This window comes from Echinops telfairi, unplaced genomic scaffold, assembly GCF_000313985.2.
Source record: "Echinops telfairi isolate 266 unplaced genomic scaffold, ASM31398v2 ScPeMD7_7409;HRSCAF=8447, whole genome shotgun sequence".
Lineage (NCBI taxonomy): Eukaryota > Metazoa > Chordata > Mammalia > Afrosoricida > Tenrecidae > Echinops > Echinops telfairi.
In genome coordinates, this window is record NW_022111309.1 from 12,369,369 (window position 1) to 12,388,810 (window position 19,442).

The 19,442-nt window shown below is 43.8% G+C and overlaps 1 protein-coding gene across 12 annotated transcripts in view; it reads left to right on the top strand.

Moving 5' to 3' along the window:
- AKAP13 (A-kinase anchoring protein 13) overlaps positions 1-19,442 on the top strand; it is a 312,203-nt gene that overhangs the window by 260,623 nt on the left and 32,138 nt on the right. For all 12 annotated transcript variants that reach the window (XR_006680703.1, XM_045296492.1, XM_045296493.1 and 9 more), the window contains 3 exons: positions 312-486; positions 15,140-15,207; positions 17,207-17,273. Coding sequence is in view for 11 of the 12 variants with exons in the window: in XM_045296492.1 (XP_045152427.1) it covers positions 312-486; positions 15,140-15,207; positions 17,207-17,273 (310 nt within the window). In the remaining variant the exon portion in view is untranslated. The remainder of the gene's footprint in view (positions 1-311; positions 487-15,139; positions 15,208-17,206; positions 17,274-19,442) is intronic.

The window sequence follows — 19,442 nt, forward strand, 5'->3', positions numbered from 1 at the left end:
ACACTGAAGAGCTCCCTGGCCACCAGCCTTCTCCTTCCCACACCAGAAGTTTCTTTATAGGGCATGTCCTTAAGACTGTAGGTCTGTCTATATAAATAACCCAGCCAGCCGCCATAGGTTTTTTTCTCCGAGGTGTATTGCATGCCCACAACTTAATAAAAACCTTTGGGGTCAGAGAGGTCATCCACAATCGTGTTCCTCACTTTTGTCTAAAACTCTCACCACCAACTGGTGACTGCTGCCCTGTGGAGAGCCCCTGTGACGGGCAGGCCTTTGGTGATGAGTCAACTGTTGATTCTTTCCATTGACAGGAAAAGGAGAAAGAGAAAGATAAGATTAAGGAGAAGGAAAAAGATTCCAAAGAGAAGGAGAAGGACAAGAAGACCATCAATGGACACACCTTCAGTCCCATTCCTGTTGTGGGTCCCATCAACTGCAGCCACTGCCTAAAGCCTTTCACCAACAAGGATGCCTACACTTGTGCAAGTAAGAGACTCGCCTCTCATAGGTCCGCCAAGCCCCTTTCTACTTTCATGTCTCTCTCACCCCTTACCTGTTCCTCCTTTCTATGAAGAAGTAGCACTTTTCATATTTTCCTTTAAATTAATTCTTTGGTTCAACTTAAAGAAAACATATATATATTTCCAGACAGCTCCAATTTCAAAGAATATTCTGTTCTTTCGTCTTTAACCCACTACCTGTCCCAGAAGTCTCCATGTCATGATCAAAACTGTATCATAGCCTCTACCCCAAAGTTACACTGCAATCCTTAGTCAGATCTGTGTGTGTGTGTGTGTGTGTGTGTCCCCTAAAATTGTTGTTACAGTCCTTTGGCTTATGCTTTGATGATTTATTATCACCTCCTCACGGTGACTGCCATGACAGGGAGAACCTTTCTGTGCAGAGATACTCTGGGTTGACTTTTTGCTGACCTGCTTCCAACTACCTTAAACCTTGTTATCTGAACATGGGTCCTGGTTTTGATAAGATAACGCTCAAGCAGAGGTCGGCTGACTGTGTCTGTAAAGGACAGATAGGAAATATGCTGGGCTTTTGTGTGTACCATCGGGTCTGTCACAACTGCACCCGGTTGTGGTAGTCCAAAAGCAGCCAGACCTAACATATAAGGCAATACTGTATTCCAATAAAACTGTGTGTGGACACTGAAGTTGAATTTCAGGTATTTTTCTCATGTCACAAAATAATACTTTTTAAAATTTTTAATTCAGAGTAAAAATCATTCTTAGCTATGAGGCCATACAAAAACAGACATTACTCCAACCCCTGCTTTCAGATGGGATGTCTCAGAGCCGGGACCTGGTCCACTTAGGCTCTGCTATTGTGGCCACAGTGGCCAGTGTGGAGATCCTGCCACCCGAGCAGGCTGAGGGGCTGTCCTGCTCGACTCATTCAGACAGGGCAGCGACCTACTCAGAATCCAAGTAGCACTTCCCAGACTCTGACATCATGACACTGTCTTATCTCCTGTCACTTAGGTTGTCACTGAAATTTTTAAGTTTATTTTGGCAGCTTTTCAAAGTTATTTTTATAATTCCCACTCATTTGCTCTCTTAAAAAGAGGTGTCATTAAAAGGTGCAGTCAGGACTTCTTAATGACTGGATTCATCACACATATTCTTGTTAAATGACTTTTATGGAGACATTAAAATGCATATTTTAAAAAGATCATAAAGCAAATAGACTCCAGACTGTTTTTAGAGTGTGTGTGTACACACACACACACACACACACACACACGGTACAAGGTATCAACAGCCACTAAGAGTCTTTGCAAATCTCACTTTCCATTGAGGCTGTGAGCCGTGTGCCTTGGGATCAATGTAAGACTGAAAAATGCTGCTAAAGTCTTACTTCCTTAGGACAAAATTTGATTGCTAGTTTAATGTAAGCTGGTTGGCCCACAATGGCTACCAAGTGAGTATAACAGTGCAGCTAGCTGAGTGCAGGTCTGTCCCATTCGGCCAGGACCGCAGTGGCCTCACCAGATGAGACCATCGGCCGTGCCTACCGGTCCCCCTGCTCTCTGGTTGAACATTTCATTTGTAAGCCATTGAGCAGTCAGCTTCTCACAGCTGGGGCTGGGGGGCTGTCCACACAGTTGTCCCCCAGCACTGTTCCCTGTGCTCACTTTGTCGCGTGCCCCCACTGGGTACATGTATCTAAGGTGGGAGTGCATGCATGCGTTCCGAGTCAGAAGTGTGTGTTTGCATTCTCTTTTTGGTTGGCTAGTTATCAGTACTGCCTTTGTTCCATGGTTTCTCTGCAAGATTTGTGCACGTCTCCATTCCATTTTATTTTAGTTGAGACAAGATGGTATAATCCCCTAGCATATTGAAAGATGCGCCCCAGCCTATCAAATGATGTATCCATCACAGTGTGCTGAAGGTGGGCAGAGAACAGGTGTCCAGAATGCCTCTTATGCTACTATTGTGAAAGTTCCATGGTTTCACGTTCAGGGTGGGGTGGGGGTATTTGTGTATTGTAATGCACTACATAGGTTTAAAACTAACATTAAAAAATAAACATGCCCATATTTTTTACTGTCACCCTACCTACTTAGTTCCTTCCATTTCTGATTAATTGATGATTAGAATTATTTGATTGCAAGGCAAGCCATTAAAATGAAAACTGTTATTATTTACACTTTTGTGAAATAAGATACTCTCTATATTGTGTACTCAGAACTTTACTTAGAAATGTATCACGTGTTCAAGTGAATACATGAGTTTTGAAAGTACCGTGTGTGTGTGTGTGTGTGTGTGTGTGTGTGTGTGTGTGTGTGTTTATTTATGTATCCCAACAGCGTCGTTGTTCCAATTGCTTAACTTCAAAAGCAAGTGTTCACATATTGGAATATTACGCATAGCTGAAGAAAGGGACATGACCAGGAAGCACCTCAGGATATGGGTGGACCTGGGGAATACAGTTGTTGAATGAAATTAACTGATCAAAAAATGAAAAAATATTATTGGAGATCACTGTTCTAAGAGGGTAGGAGGTAGAACAAGATAAAGACTTTCATACCAATTTGGAGTTTGCCAAATCCTAGAAGGCAAAGGAGGGAGAATAAAGCAGGGAGCTCACTGTAGCTAGGTGCTGGCTGGGTGAAGTGGAAGACGGTGATCCAGCAGAGGAAGACGGGACAGCGAGGATCGGGGAAGACTAGGTGAATGGGGGCTTGATTAGTAGCTGAGACTCTGCAGTACAAAGTTAACGATCCAAATGCAAGCCCCCACCTAAGTTTCTGTTTTTTAAAACTGTTAAAATTGTACCAAAAAATAAATCTATAGCAAATCTTTTACTGATCTGATAGTACAGAAAATAACATTGTTTTATTTAAGGCTTATTTGTAAAGTAGAAAATCAGTGAAATATTCATGTAGCTACTTATTTTATGCTCAGTTGAGTTTCTAAGTGACATTTTGTTTGTTTCCACCTGTAGATTTTAAAATCAAGTCACCTAGGAAGTGGGCTTCTCCTGGAAGCTAATTGTTTCCATGTAGGGTGTCCTTAAGGAGCTTTTTCTGTGGTGGGTTCGGGGAACATTTGGGATGCCCCTTTGCCAGTGTTTCTTTCGTTAATGGTGGTAATCTAGATAAAATATACATAACACAGAAAAAGAGCTAGCTTTCAAGGTTTAACCTAAAAAGAATTAGACCCCAAAAGGAACAGGATTTGGTTGGTTGGTTGGTTGGTTGGTGTTTAGGGACAGTTTGATAGGCCCTGATGTCACCCTAATAAGCACCTAAGGTTCAAATAATACATTTTTGTTTGTCATACCACCTCCATCCTACAAAGTCAGAGCCCAGTGCCCGAACTATAGCCCTGCCCGCAGCTCAAGAGGTACTGGTGAGACCTGGGCAGTCTGCCTCTTAGAGGGAAGGAAAGAAACTCTTGAAGTCAAGGGAACTGAACTGTTATCTTTGGAAGGGAAAAATTAAAAGCAAAAAGACGGGCTGATTCTCTTCAGCTTCCTGAAGAACAGGGCCTGCAACGGGTGCTTGTGTGTGTGCTGGACACCGTGTCTGCTTTGTTGGCAGGAAGTGGAAAATATGAGTAATTGGGGGACCAGAATCTTGCTGCCTTCCCTCTCTCCCCTCCCTTCTTCAGGCTTCAGGGTCTTCCCAGGAGTCTTCAGAAGTGTAGCTTTCTTACAGTTAGTCATTCACCTAGGGAAACTGTGCTCTTAGAAGAAAGTAGCGTCTCCTTTTCGTTTAGCCTGTGTTGCCTGGAGCTCCGTCCCCCCAAACAGCCTCCCTGCCGCCAGATTTTCACTCCAGGATTATACAGATCTGCATCTCGATCATTCATGGAGCTGATGTATTGTGCTAACGTGTTTTGGGGTGTTTTTTCTCCTGTCTTCCAAAAATCTGTAGTTATTTTGACATAGCCTCCTGTGTGCAATACTAAGAGATTCAACTGAATGGGGATTTTTAAATCAATATGTCTTGACTCCTCTGAATCTGCAATCATAATCCTGGGTTAAAAGCCGGATCCCTGATGTGGGCTTCAGTGGAAAAGGTTGTACAGAAAGATGTAACAAATAGCCAGGGACAGACTATCACTTCAGCCACCGTGCAGTCTGTTCCTGGAGAAAAGAACAGTGGAGACAGAATGTGCAGCACCTGGACTGTGAACCACCTCAGAGGAATTTAAACCAAGAGAAACCCTGGGAGGTTCTGTCTCTGTCAAAACTGCTCTCTCGTTTTAGGATTCGAACCAACTCACTGTCCTTGAGTCAGTTCTTGGGAGCAGGGTGGCTTATTTCTTGGCTTGTGCAAACCCTATTTGAATATTCAAATGTTCTATCTGCCACAAATAATGTTCTTTGGTGGCTGGGTTCTTTCAGAATAAGGAATCAGCTATGTTCTTTTACTTTGTTATTTTGTATCTTGCCAGGAGTTTCTGTTTTGTTTGCCTTGAACGAATGTAAAGTGATATTGAAATTGTTGATTTATTTTCTGTTGTGCTGGCAGCTTCTGAGTACTTTTGTGGTAGGTTGGTTTTTTTTAGTTTTTGTTTTTATTTAATTAAATAAACAAATAAGCCAGCTGTAATCTAGGTAGGAAGCCTCACACCTTAAGATATTTTGTGATGCATATAATCCATTGATATTTATAATTCATTATTTATATAACCAAAAATCAAATTCACTGTTGTCAGTCCATCTCTTCTCACGGATCAGAGGAGAGCTCCATAAGGTTTCGGAGGCTGTTAATCTTCAGAAAAGCACTCTCTCCCAAGGAGCACTTGGTGGGGTCAAACTACCAACCTTTTTGTTTATCTGCCCAACACTTAACCCACTACGTATCCAGAGCTCCTATCATTTACCACAATGAAATGCGATTTATAAATATATTTTTTAAACGAAGTTTCTTATTCCTTTAACAAGAAAAAGAAGGTGAGCGAAGAGCTAGGCAGCGAGATCCATCTTTATGTAAGCCAATGTGTTTATGAAAACTTGTTCTGGACACTGCGGCCGAGGTGATTTGGTACTTTTTGTGGCTTTCCTCCTCTTCTGTGCATCAGTCTTGTGGTTTTCACACCAGTTACCAAGAGCCTGTTACGTGCCTTTTGCATCTGAGCTTTCTCAGGCCAGGCCAGGCAGCGGCTCACATTCCCTAAGGATTTTAAATAAGCTGTGGAAGGACTTTTAGAGCATGTATTTCCAAACAGGAGTGCCTTGGGGTTTATTATTAAGGTAGAAGTGACAGGTGAGCCAGTACTTCACCCAGGTCAGTCATGACTGACACAGGAAAACTGTAACAGACCCAAGTTTGTGAGATGTACGTGGATGAATCAGAACAACAAATGGGACAGGGAACAGCCCAGGTGGATGCCCTAATACAAACCTCATCTCCCTTAGAAAATACAGGTTACATGTGTGTTGCGTGGCAGCCAAATCTCTGGACTGGCAGAGTCAGGAACAGCTGCCCCACTCAAAGATGGCAGCCAACTGCACCATCTTGAATGGGTGTCACTGTCCAGAGTCCTGGCAATAATCTAACCTTCACTCTCAAGCCTGTTCTGCCTGTCTAATTGCATGGCTTCATCCTATAATTTTTCTCATTCACTTTTTGTCTGTTCTTATTTCACTCATTGACCATAACTGAACCATTTCAAGGCCTTGGAAGGCAGTTTCTTATTCCTACCCTGAAAGGGGACTCTGAAACCTGAACCCTTAAAACTCAGAGACTACTGGCCAGGTAGATTTTGCTGCTCAGATCTGTCCCCACTAGAATAGTCCAAACTCCTCGGCGTATGCCCTCCTGATGAGCAGTAGACAGAAGTCATGGGTTCTGACTGCATGGAGCTCACCTCACCAGGGTGATCCTCCAATGGGCAGACCTTTAATATTCTTATCTCTCGTCCATAAAGCAGATTTCCTTAGGTAGTCTCACTAATGTACCATTTAATTTTTCTGCTGGATAAAAAAAGAATACATAGTTCACCAAATTTGTGCTAGGTTGAGTCAGGTTTTTTTTTAAATTTTAATGCAGCAACTTGGAGATGATAGCTCCCTATGCAGTGGCTGTTACTTCGCGTTGCTTTGTTTGATGAAGCCTCCTTACAGAGAAAAAGTAAGTTGAAGACTGGAAGAGTTTAATTAAGAGGTCAGCCCTATTCCCACAAACCACTCTGTTGAGACTTTTTTGGAAGAATTTTAAAAAATGAAAGCATATTGCTCACCACTGTTAAAAACTCACTGCTAGCAAGTCAGTGCCGACTCACCTAAGGAAAGGATAGAACTGCCTGCCTGTGTGGGTTTCTGAGACTGTTTACAAGAATGGAAACCCCTGTGTCTTCCTCTGGAGGAGTGGCCGGTGGTTTTGAACTAACGACCCTGCGGATCACAGGGTAATGCGTAACCACTATGCCACCAGCACTATTAGGAAATCTTTTTTTTTTTTTAAGTGGGGTAGGGGGAAGTGCAAAAAAGACCAGTTAATTCTTGTTTGATCTCCCTAAAACTTGATCTTGCTGCAAACTAATACTATGAAATGCTTAGAAGAACAAGTAAGGCAACCCTGTCAAGCCTTCAGTTTTCAACAATGGATTATCTAATATAATAACATGCACACATGACATGATTGAAATATGGAATGATATATGTGCTAAATCCCAAGTAATTTTAAAAAAGGAAAGCGGGGGAGGGAAACCCACAAATGGCAAGAGGCAAAATAACGAAATGGGACCTCATGAAAATTAAAACTTTTGTTAATCAAAAGACTTTACCAAGAAACTGAAAAGGCAAGCTACTGCCTAAGAGACAGATCTTCCGAACCATATCTCCAACAAGAATCTAATAGATAAAAGTATATAAGTAGCATCAGCACCTTAACAACAAAAAGGCAAATGGCCACATCATAAAATGGGCAAAGAATGATTAGACATTTTAAAGATTCAAATAGCATGAACAGGCATAGCCATTAGAGAGATTCAAATCCAAACCCCGTGGTGATAGATACTGTTACACTCTCCTTAGGATGGCTGAGGTTAAAACCAAGGACAACAACTAACAAAACAAAACTGAAAGTAACAGCTGTATGGGAGGGGGATGGGGACTGGAACCCTTAGCCATCACTTGTGGGAATGTAAAATGTAGAAGACACTGGCAGTTCTTTTAAAAGAGGTACCGCGTGACCCAGCATTTCCACTCAATAGCTATATACCCCACAGGTGTGCGAGTCGAAACTGAGAAAAGAAACTTGCATAACAGTGCTTCATGCAGCACTGTGCAGAAGAGCTAAAAGGCACATGCTAAATGCCCCTCAACAGATGAATGGATACATAGTACATACAGACATGCGAACACAGCGTAGCCGGTAGGAAAAATTAATTCTGCTTAATGGAGCTGAGCTGAGTGAAATAGGACAGTCACAAAAGGACAAATGTTGTATGACCTCACTTGTGTAAAGCAGACAAGAAAAGGCAGAGGTATAGAGGTTTATTAGTGATTACCAGGGGCAGATGTGGGGTGGGTGTGTTTTAAACGATAACAGAACATCACCTTGATTTAGGGAGTAAGATTGCACGGCCAATTATTGTAGTTGCTATCACTAAGTTGTACGTGCCTGTAAAGAGTTAAATTGGCAAAGTGATGTGATGGCTATATTTACAAGAGTGACCCCCCCAAAAACGGTAGCTGCTGAAGAATTTGTTTCCATGACTTTGAGACTTTGGGGCATGGTTCCATGGGGCAGCTCAGTGAAGTGGCCTAGTAATATGTTTCGTGTTCCTGTTGTACCTCTTAGTTTATGGTATAGCCCCTGGGGTCTTCAAGTCTTGCAAGCAGCCATCCAAGACAAAACAATGGAGCTCCATTCACCTAGAACGACAGAAGAAGACGGGGAGTCGGGAGAAGGAAGATACTGAATGTGCGGCTTGTCTCTACAAACAACTCTCCTGCCATGAGACCAGAACCGGGTGGTACCTGTCGTTCCTAAACGTTTCCATCAAAGATTTAATGGGAGAATCCTGATCAAAATGGGGAAAATGCAGAACAGAATTTCAAATTCTCATGGACTCTAAACTTTTTTGGAGCCATGGAGGGTGAGGTGGATAAACCCCCTAAAACTATTGCCTTGAAATCATCTTTAAACCTTAAACCAAAAATATCCTCTGAAGCCTCCTTAAAACTAATCTGTAGTTTAGTGTAACTGGTTAAAAACAAAAAAGGTATGCCTTGAGCAGTATATTCTTGTAAAATCTACCTGGATGGAGCCATGCCGATAACAGCAACTCAAAGATTAGATAGGACCCTTAGGGGGCGATGAGTCTGTGTCCACAGAGGAGCTGGAGAACAAATGCACAGCACAGAATACAGGCCATGTCACTGAATTGTAGACCCTGATAAATCCGTGTGTGTTTGGTTGAGTATATTCTCAACACAGGCAAAATAAAATCAAGAAAACTGAAAGAAAGAAAAAACAGAATGGTTATGGCGGAGAGCTTGAACTTGTCTTAGGTTTTCATCTTTTGTATTCTTAGTGTCTGTTTCCTAAAACAAAAAAAAAGTAGCACTTTTAACCGCGTGACTCCGACGTCTGTGTGGCTGAAAGGTCTGAGTCACTCAGTCGAAGCACCAGAAGCCGCGCTGAGTTGAGCCCTGTCCTCCTGGCAACAAGCTGACTGCTTCTCAAGTAGGCACTTGAGTGTGTGAGCAGGCATCCACACAAACTATTACCAAGAGCTGTGACCATAGCTTAGAGCATATAAACATTTCAGATGAGCTGTGGGTTTAGGGATGTGTCTCAGATGTCTGGAATAGTGAATTTATGTGGAAAGTTATGGACTAGACACACGTTTCAAGCATTCTTTTTTTTAATTAATCATTTTATTGGGGAGCTCTTACAAATCTTATAACAATCCATCATTAAATAGTATTAAGCACACTTGTACATATGTTGCCATCAACATTTCCGAAACATTTCCTTTCTACTCGAGCCCTTGGTATCAGCTCTTTTTTCCCCTCCCTCCTCCACCTTCCCACCCCCGTGAGTCCTTGATTAATTATATATTGTTGTTGTTATTTCCTGTCTTACACTGTCCATTGTCTCCCTTCACCCACATTTCTGTTATTCAAACCCCTTGGCGGGGGAGGCTTATATATCCAACCTTGTGATGCATTCCTCCTTCCCACCCACAGCCCTCACCTTCCTTCCCCCTACTCTCATGATGTCACTACTCCTACTACTGTTCCTGGGGGGTTCATCTGTCCTGAATTCCCTGTGTTGAGAGCGTTTACCTGTACCAACATGCGTACTCTGGTCTAGCTGGATTTGTAAGGCAGAACTGAGTCATGGTAGTGGGGGAGAAGAAACATTCAGGAACCAGGAAATGATATGTGTTTCATCGGTGCTACACTACACCCTGATTGAATCGTCCCTTCTTTATAACCCTTCTATGGGGAGATATCCAATCATCTACAGATGGGCTTTGGGTCTCCATTCCAACCCCCCTCATTCACATGGATATAATTTGTTTGTTTTGGATCTTTTGATATCTGATCTCTTTGACACCTCATGATCACACAGGCTGTTGTGCTTCTTCCACGTGGACTTATTTGCTTCCTTGCTAGATGGCTGCTTGTTTAACTTCAAGCCTTTAAGACCCTAAACACTGCATCTTTGATAGCCGGGCACCATCCACTTGCTTCACCACATTTGCTTATGCACCCATTTTGTCTCCAGTGATCATATCAGGGAGTATCAAAGAGCGCCAGGTTATTAGAACAAAGTGTGGCCAAAAATCCGTCTGCTATCTTATAAAACAACATATAAATATATGTCCATTGGCCTCTATCCCTTTCATTATAAATTAATATACTTTCATATTTACATACCTATAGCTATACCTCTATAAATACCTTTTGCCTCCTACTATTTCCTTTATTTTCAACTTCCTCCTATCCCACATTCAGCTCTCAGTAATTCCTCTCAGATACATTGCATTTGATCAAACCCCAGCAGGTATTATATGCCCTCCTCACCATAATCCATAAATTTGAGTTGTCCTTTAAATCTCTCACAGTGATCTGAGAGCCTGGCTGTTGCTGATGTATACTTAAAAACGATGGGACTACTCCTTTGAAAATTATTAGTGCGTAATTTTCCATGGGGTATTAGAAATGCCTTAGAAGAAAGGTGTGGGAAAAGGACAACTTAGAAACCAAGTTCTGTCCACAGTTGGTCACTTTTATAGATCAGAATTAGTGACAAGTTCTCAATTGCGAAATTACGTTCACTTAATCACAAATGTGGTGACAATATTTTTTGAAGGATAAAAATTAGAGAAATTCAGAATTTTGAAGGATATTTGAGTTTGGTACACTTGTTTTTAATTTTGAAAAATGTAAATACAAAATAGTACATGGATCATGTAGCAAGCACCACTCAAATAATACCTGCAAAATACGAACATTGAGATTTTATAAATGGGACTGTGTAGTGCAGCTCACTATAATTTGTTTTATATGCTTCAATATTTGTTTCAAGGATCCAACATATTGAAACACATGGATCTTTGACCTTTACTCCTGATTGGCATTCTCTTCATGAATATACTAAACCGTTGCACTGCTAAATTCATTTGGTTGTTTCCAGTTTCTCTATTGAAAACAGTGCTTCATACTACTACAAACACAGAGGCTTTAGCTAACAAAAAGACCAGAATGGGAAGCTATTGTAGCTCAACATCTTCTCCGTCTAAGGCAGTGTTCACAAGCAATACTGCACCTTTGATTTATATCATGTCAAAACAGCAGTCTTGGCATCTTGAAGGGACACAAATAGTGTTGTATTGAAATGAACTTTGAGGCTAGGGAACCAAAAAAGGATTCCAAAGAGGCAATCTGGGGGCTTATAGGTACATAGGTTAAGTTTTCTCAAGGAAATTCTCATAGGCAGCCCTAGCTACACTGGAATGAGCAGATGCATTGTCATGATAGAAACAGTTTCTTGACACAACCTCCTTGGCTTGTTTCTCAGTAAGACATTTTTCTTACAAATGTGTTTGGCTAAGTAGACTAGAGAAACAAATTCAGATACCCATGTGTATAAGAAAGAGCAATTGTATATTGAGAAAACATCCCAGCCCTGTCCAGATCAAGTCCATAAGTCCGTTATTAGCTCATATGTCTGAAACCAACCTATAAATTCCTCTTCAGACTCAAGCAACACATGCAATGATGCTGAATGCAGGAAGATCACAGGCCAGTGGTTGGAAAGTCTTGTGGATCCAGTGGCAGTGGAAGCATCTCAGTGCTAGTAGGGGTCTCCACCTGGCTCCTTCAGCTCCAGGGCTCTAGCATAGCTCCGTGTGTCTTCTCTACAGGAATGTCTTGCAGGGAGTGAGTATGTGTCCCACCTCTAGCAGGCTATTTATCTCTTCAGCGTCTCCAAATAAGGTCATCAAGCTGTGACCTGATTGACAGGCTAAACTCCACCCCTTCACTCTTAAGTCTCAAATTGACAACAGATAATATAAATACCACATTCATATAAACATATAAAAGTTTCTGTGATTATCTTTTGTACTTTAAGAAAATTCTGTCGACATTTATCCCTTTGGAATATAAAAAAAAAAAGTCTACATAACCTTGTGAGCCAACTTCTCTTCCTTGAATTACACTGGCCCAGCACGTGCATCCCTTTGGAGGGTGCCATCTGGATTAGACCTCTTAGTGGACGATACCCTCGTGAAACTAAGACAAGTTCATTACAGAGAGAACGTCTCCTCAGCCACCCACTGATCTCAGAAACAATGTAAACATTTTGTTTGGAATAAAAATAACAATTACACTAATTACAGGGAAGAAGAAAATGTTCTCAAATTGATTGTACAACTCGTCTTGATATGGTTGAACTATAAAATTGTATGATATGTAGCTTATGTTCCAGTAAAACCTTTTTTAAAAGTACTGAGTGAGCTACAGCCCATTCTCACTGGGTAGTTGCAGAACAGCCTCAGGACTTAGTGAGTTGCGACCCCTTTGGGGGTCGAACGGCCCTTTCACAGAGGTCACCCAATTCATAACAGTAGCAAACTTACAGCTATGAAGTAGCAATGAAAATAATTTTATGGTTGGGGGGGTCGCCACAACGTGAGGAACTGTATTAAAGGGTCGCGGCATTAGGAAAGTTGAGAACCACAGACCTAGTGGAAGTGTGGTGGTCATGATCGTACATGGTAGACTGACCGGCAACACAGTCTCCCCCTGGAGAAGAAGACAAGGCTCTCTCTGACATAAGTGTGGTAGTTACATAATCTGGTGTTGGTTTGAGGATTCAGAGTGAAGGGGTGGAGTCTAGCCTGTCAGTAGTAGGTTGATGACCTCATTTGGAGGCGCTGAAGAGATAAAAGGCTCACTGGAGTTGGGACACATGCTCACTCCCTGCAAGACATCCCTGTGGAGAGGACACGTGGAGGGAGGCTGATGGAACCAGACCTCTGGAGCTGGAGAAGTCATGTGGAGACCCCTGCCAGCTTTTAGCTGCTTACAGTGCCTGTGGATCCACAAGACTTCTCACCCTTTGGTCTGTGATCTTCCTGTACTCGGTGTCATTGCATGTGTTTCATGAGTCTGAAGAGGACTTTGTAGATTGGTATCAGACATATGGGCTAATATTGGACTGGACTGGGATGTTTTCTCCATATTTCTAATTGGTCTTGTATATAAGGCTCTTTTCTTTACACATGTGAGTGTCCCTGACTTTGTTTCTGTATTCTACCCAGACTAACACATTAAACCTTCTGGATTTTCTTTTGATTTCCTGGGAGAATCTTTTCCAGTGAAGTCTCTCCCTGTGCTGCTATTTATAAATGAACCTGAATGTCTCCTTTGGCTTATCAGCACCAGAAAAATGACTGTGCAGGGAATTGTAAGGAGGTGGAACTGAAAGAGGCTAGACAGGTAGATCCCAAACCCCCTGCCATCATGTCAGTTCCAACTCAGCAATCCTCTGTAGGAGCAGACAGCCTCATCTGTCTCCCGCGAGGTGCCAGATTTGAACTACCAACCTTGCGGTTTGCAGCCCAGCACTTACTCAACATTGCCACCAGGACTCTCATTTAGAAAGGAAACCAAAACCAAACTCACTGCCATTGAGTCCATCCGGCTCATGGCCACCCTGGAGGGCAGGATTGGACTGCTGCTCTGGGTTTCTGAGTCTCTCCTCGTCATACTTTAAGATAGGAGCTGAAAATCCTTTTTGCAGCATTAACCCAATGGAATAGTCCATCTGGAGAGAGAGAGCGAGAGAGGGAGAGTCTTTAAGAGATTTAGCAAAAGTAGTCTTAGAGAATCGCAAACAGAAAGAACTTCAGGTGAGTGGAATTGGGACCCTGATTCATTTTTCAAGTGAGGAAGCTGGCCTCCCTTATCAACAGAGTGGGTCACATTAACACAAGGACATCGGTGGGACCTAAGTAGAATCAAACTCCTATCAGCTGTTGCTTGATGTGTATTCTTATTGTCTCCTTTTGGTATTATCAGGCTGATATTTTACACACTGTTACCACCGTTGCATCAGGGCACTTGACTTTTGGAAAAAATAGACATTGTATCTGCAGTTGGACCTTTGAGTAGGTTTCATAAGCCAGGCACTGCTACAGAGACTTAGTGAAGAGTTGGCAACGTACCACATGGGCTCTGACTTCAGGAGTGCTTGATGGAAGAGAAAACCTTGGAGTAACCGTAATGCAATGTGGTTGTACGATGTGGACGGTACCTCGGAACCAGTTGGATCCTGGATTAGCAACTTCGGGGGAGGGGGGGCGCTGTTAGGCTCCTCCAAATCCAGGTGTGCAGCCGAAAAGAGCATCTTCTCAGAATGAGTGATTTGACATTGACGGCGCCTGTGGCATTTCCTAAATCGGGGTGAAGAATTGCCTCGTGAGTGGTATCTGCTGCTAATTTCCAAAGACTTTTTTTTCCCACGAGAAGCCTCTCTGTGCCGAGTTTCCCCAGACAACTTTTGATTTGTTTCGACGTCACTTCTGGCCTCCTGGCACTGTTACGTCCTGTGACTTCCTAGCAGCAGCAAGAGCTGACGGTGTCCTGCGTGAGGCCCAGAGGACCGGGCTTTTACATAACTGGAGAGTGAGACTTAAAGAAGCAAAGCTGTGGTCTGCTTTGTCTTTCGGGAGCTCTTCCACACTTTGGGATGGTTCTGCTGGCCTTCCTCTGTGACCCTCGACCTGGGGAGGGTTGCAAAATGCTCTGTAGAAGGACAGTAGTGGGTGGGTTTTCAGATTCACACTCAGCCTTGGGTACAGTCCTGCAGGTGTTACAGCGTGTTAGGAAGCCTGTGTACGTATTTATGTGTTTGTGACTTAGACTTCCTGAGGATGACAGACACTTAGTTTGGGTAGCCTTTCCACTTCCTGCCTTAGAAGTTCCCGACTTCTAGGTTTTGTTCATCAGAAATCACATCTGCTCCTGTTCTCTGCTCTGAAGTGGCATCGTGGGCCCACTTCTCAGCAGAGGCCTGTCATGAGAGTCACATTGTGACACATGGGTGCCATCCCATGGGGTCGTTCCAGGGCAGCCCTGGAGGGTCGGGTCCCACCACCTGTTTGCTTCCTGGAGCTGACCTTGGACTCTGCTTTCTTTTCAGATTGCGGGGCTTTTGTCCACAAAGGCTGTAGAGAAAGTCTGGCCTCCTGTGCAAAGGTCAAAATGAAGGTAAGACATTTTGACCTAAAAGGAGGCTGAAAGTCCTCAGGAGTAGGGAGAGCTGAGCTGTGTGGTAGCTCTTTTACTTGAGATATTTTGCAGCCAAAATAACTAAAAAAATAATTTTTCTCTAAAGTGAGAATTGGCTTCCTGACACACTCGAGAATTTAAAACTTTCAGGAAAGAAAACACTTCCTGAACTTGTACACGTTGAACACACATCTTGTGTGTGTGCTTTGGGTACTTCTGTGCCCGTTAAAGGGGCTTCCTCTTCTTTGTGGGTGCATACTGCTGTACCGCTCACAGACACGGCATCTTAGTTCAAGACCCCGAGGGAAGCAGCTGCAAGTCAGGGCCACGGGCGCTGGATGGGCAGTAGGTAGGGTTAGGGTTAGACCATCTGTCTGGTAGCACTTTTCCCTACCAGTCTGTGTTCATGACTCTGGACACAGGTACTAGAATCAAAGAATCACTTGTGTGGTGTGACCTGCTCTGAGCTGTGTCTTAGGCACGGCTTATCAGGTGGTTCTGCGTGGCCCTTAAAACGAGTCTGGGTTAAGTGACCTTGTGGTTTCCAGTGTTCAGATTGCATATAAGTACCTTTTGTTCCTGGTCAGACGGGTGCTGTCCAGGTGCTCGGCACATTGCGAGCTTCTCCTTCAATAACCAAGCACACGGACTAGTGCGGAGGCTTCAGACTAGAGCAGGCACCTGCCCCGCCTGGAACGCTTGTTAGAAGACAGCTTGTAGGACACCAGATCCCACAGGTCTGGGGTGGGGTCCTAGAATTTGTATTTCTAGAAGTTTCCAGATGCTGCTGATATGGATCTAGGGTAGAGATGGCATATGTAAGTACCCTGAGCCATTTTCCACCCAAGGACAGATACTTTGGCTCATTTAGTATGTAATTTGAATTAATACAGTCACTTAAAAATCATACTACATATCAATTTGGATTTTAATTTCTCCTAAGAGATTGGAAGATCTCACAACCCTGCAGCTACTGGGCATTCCCTTATTCTGCCTCTCCATTTTTTCCATAGGACTTAAAACCTGAGAGTCGATATTTTTAAATGTCTGTTTATGTATTATGTCTACTCGTTTGGGTCGTTTTCCCACTAGAATGTAAGCGTTACACTTGGCAAGCACCCCGAAGGCAGACATCAGATTCGTCAAGCTGCCCTAAGCCCTGAGAGGGTGTCTGCCCTGTGAGCGCCTAAATGCCATCAGGGTGGGCGGCGAGGGCCGAGTGGCTGCTGCCTCCTTTACACGGTCCCGCAGGTTCCAGATTGCCCCCCTCTTGGCCCAACTTGCTTTAGTCACTGGTGTTGCTCTCCTAGCCCCGCAGGCCTCTACATGTGTTGTCTCTGGTGCGTTGGTGTGCTGCCATGGTGAATGTGCGGGATTCTGTAGAAGCACAGCCATCCAGCTGCAGCCGCTCCTGTCACGGAGCACTCCATGCTTCCATTAGAGTCGTTTCCCTCTTTCATTGCCTAAGCCTACGAGTTCTGTTACATGGTAGAACAAAGAGTAAATCAGCGTTTCACCTAAGGATTCGCACCCTAGAAACCTGAGTCACCAGAGGAAGAATGAAGGAGCACAGACACTATTTTCAGGATGCAGCCCTCCAGCGGGGCAGGCGCACAGCTGACATTGACTGTAATGAGATCACAGCCTAAGCAAGGAGGCTCAGGATCCTCAGGGGCGCCACGGGTGGAGAGAAGGCTTCACTGCGGAGGGACCCTTAGCCTTGACAGAGAAGACTACCGGGCTCCTGATGCTGGGAAGACCACTTTAAGCAGGAGAAACCGTGTCCGCACCCTCACCACTCTGAGCCTGTTGGGGAGCCTGGCTCACCATAGGTTGCTGGGGATACATAGGAACAGAGCAGCAGAGGGAAGTAGATGAACCCAGAGAAGGGGCCTGTACTAACTCTCCTTATTCTAATCTTGAAGCTGAGCACAGTGTTAAATGCGGGCTTCACGTTTTGTTTTTCTTCTTCCCTCAGCAGCCCAAAGGGAGCCTTCAGGCACACGACACGTCCTCGCTGCCCACAGTCATCATGAGGAACAAGTGTAAGTAGCTCACCCTCCCCTCACGGTTCCCTCTTAGTTCTTCTGGTTCTGGACTACAAAACTCTTACGTAGTCATAGTGGTCTTCATCAGAACGGAATGTCTGTTTTGTCGTACGTCTGACAAGGCTGGGGCTGCTCTCTGTACCGCACATTCATTGGCTGACAGCTACTGTCAGGCTTACGTTGAAGATTCCCGGAATGGTGCCTTCGTAGTTGAAAGCCAGTAATGCCCTTAGTGCCAAGTATTTCCCCGGGCCATTTCCATTTCCTCATCAGTGGGTTGACAATGACCGCGCTTTGTCTTCAGTGTCTCACAGTTGAGTGATCGAGTGAGATCTTCTTTGTTAAATTTCTTTTCGGACTACAAAGATATAGAAACTGTTCTCTTTTTTCTTTCAGTGACCTAAAAGGGACACAGGACTGAGTAAACTGCACTCCCCCATGTTTTAAGCTATCTTCACCAGTCTTTCCGGGTTTAATATTTCTTAATATTCTAGTCTCCATCTCCTGTCTTAGCCCTTGCCTCTCCTTGGCCTATCTGTTCTTCTAATTGACATAGGTATATCTCTGAAGGGAGCCCAGGTGTTGCTATTGGGTCCGCTCTGGGCTGCTAGCCACATGGTCAGCGGATCAGATCCACCTGCTACTCCTTGGGAGAAAGGTTGAGACTGGCTTCTGCCTGAAAGATTTCATGTCAGAACCCGAAGGAGAAATTCCCCTTCGCCCTGTAGAGTTGCTGTGTGTGAGTTGGAACTGACTTGATGGCAGCACCCTTGGGGGTTTTGTGTGTTGAATTTTAATTAAATCATGACATAACTGTGCTGATGCATTCTGTTCTGTTTCTTATTATCTTCGCTCAGTGCCGTTTTGAGGTTTGTGCATATTATGATATGATGGTGTAAGCCCGCGCTGTGGTTCTTCCTTCAGCTGCCTGTGCCACATGTTAATTATCAGCTTCTCCTCAAACAGACATCTAATTAACTTCCAAGTATCAGTCTGAATATGTAAGACAGGACCAGATGTCTTTATAGTTGACTTCTTGAGAAGCTATAGAAGAGTTTCCCTAAAACAGTGTTTTCAACGTCTGGTCCCTGGACTAGACAGAAGTACGACTTTTTAAGTGCAGACCTAGAGTCTCAGAAATTCTGGGGATGCAGCCTCACTCTGGTTGAGAACCACTGCTCTTGGATGTAGAGTGATAGCTAATGAATTACTTGTAGATAGCTCTGCAAATGGCTCTCCCACTCCACTCCCACAGAAAGGTGTGAATTCCTTTTAAACATACTAGAAAACCAAGCCAATTGCCATTGAATTGATTCTGACTCATGACCAGTCCATGTGGATTTCAGGGGCTTATTTTTCAGGACTAAATCACCAAGCCTTCTGAGACAACCCCAGGTAGATTCAAACCACCAATCTTTTGGTCAGGGGCCAAGCTTTTAACCAGTTGTACCGCCCAGGGACTCCTTAGACGTGTTAAGTCCTGTTATTACCACTTTGTGCATGTAGAAGGCAAGGGTCTTTGCCAGGCTGCCACCCACTCCTGTCGGTGATGTGCTGTCTGACAAGCTGTCAGATGTTTCTGCTGTAGGTGATCCGAAAGAACACAGGCTTCCTCTATCTCAGCTCTTTGAATATTGGTTTATTTGTAATTTGATTTTTTTTTAATTCTTAGAAAGGTACCTGTAACAAAACATTTGCCTTGTAATTTCTAAAATCTACAGCACTTTCATGTGGTTCTTTGTCTCCATTGTCTAGTGTTGCTCCAGACTTACTCTTAGTTTCTCATATATCCTTCCAGAGCTTTTTCAGGCAACTAATACCAAATCCAAAACTATCAAGTTGATTCCGACTCCTGGAAACACCCTGCATAGGGTTCGAACCATCAAGCTTGCAGTTAGCAGCCCACACTTACCCTCACTGCCACCAGGGCTCCTTGTATACAACTAAAGTAAATACTAATTGTGTAATTTACCACCACCGCGCTGTGAAAGAAGGAAGGCCTGGGATGCACTTCTACACCCTTGGGAGGAGCCTTGGTGGCACAGTTGGGTGAGTGTTGACTGCTCACCAAGAGGCTCGAACCCACCACCACGGTCCCTGTTCTTCCTGCACCACCGCTGCCAGCGAGAGGGCCATCACCTCAGGAGCTCTGTCTAGGGTAGCCAT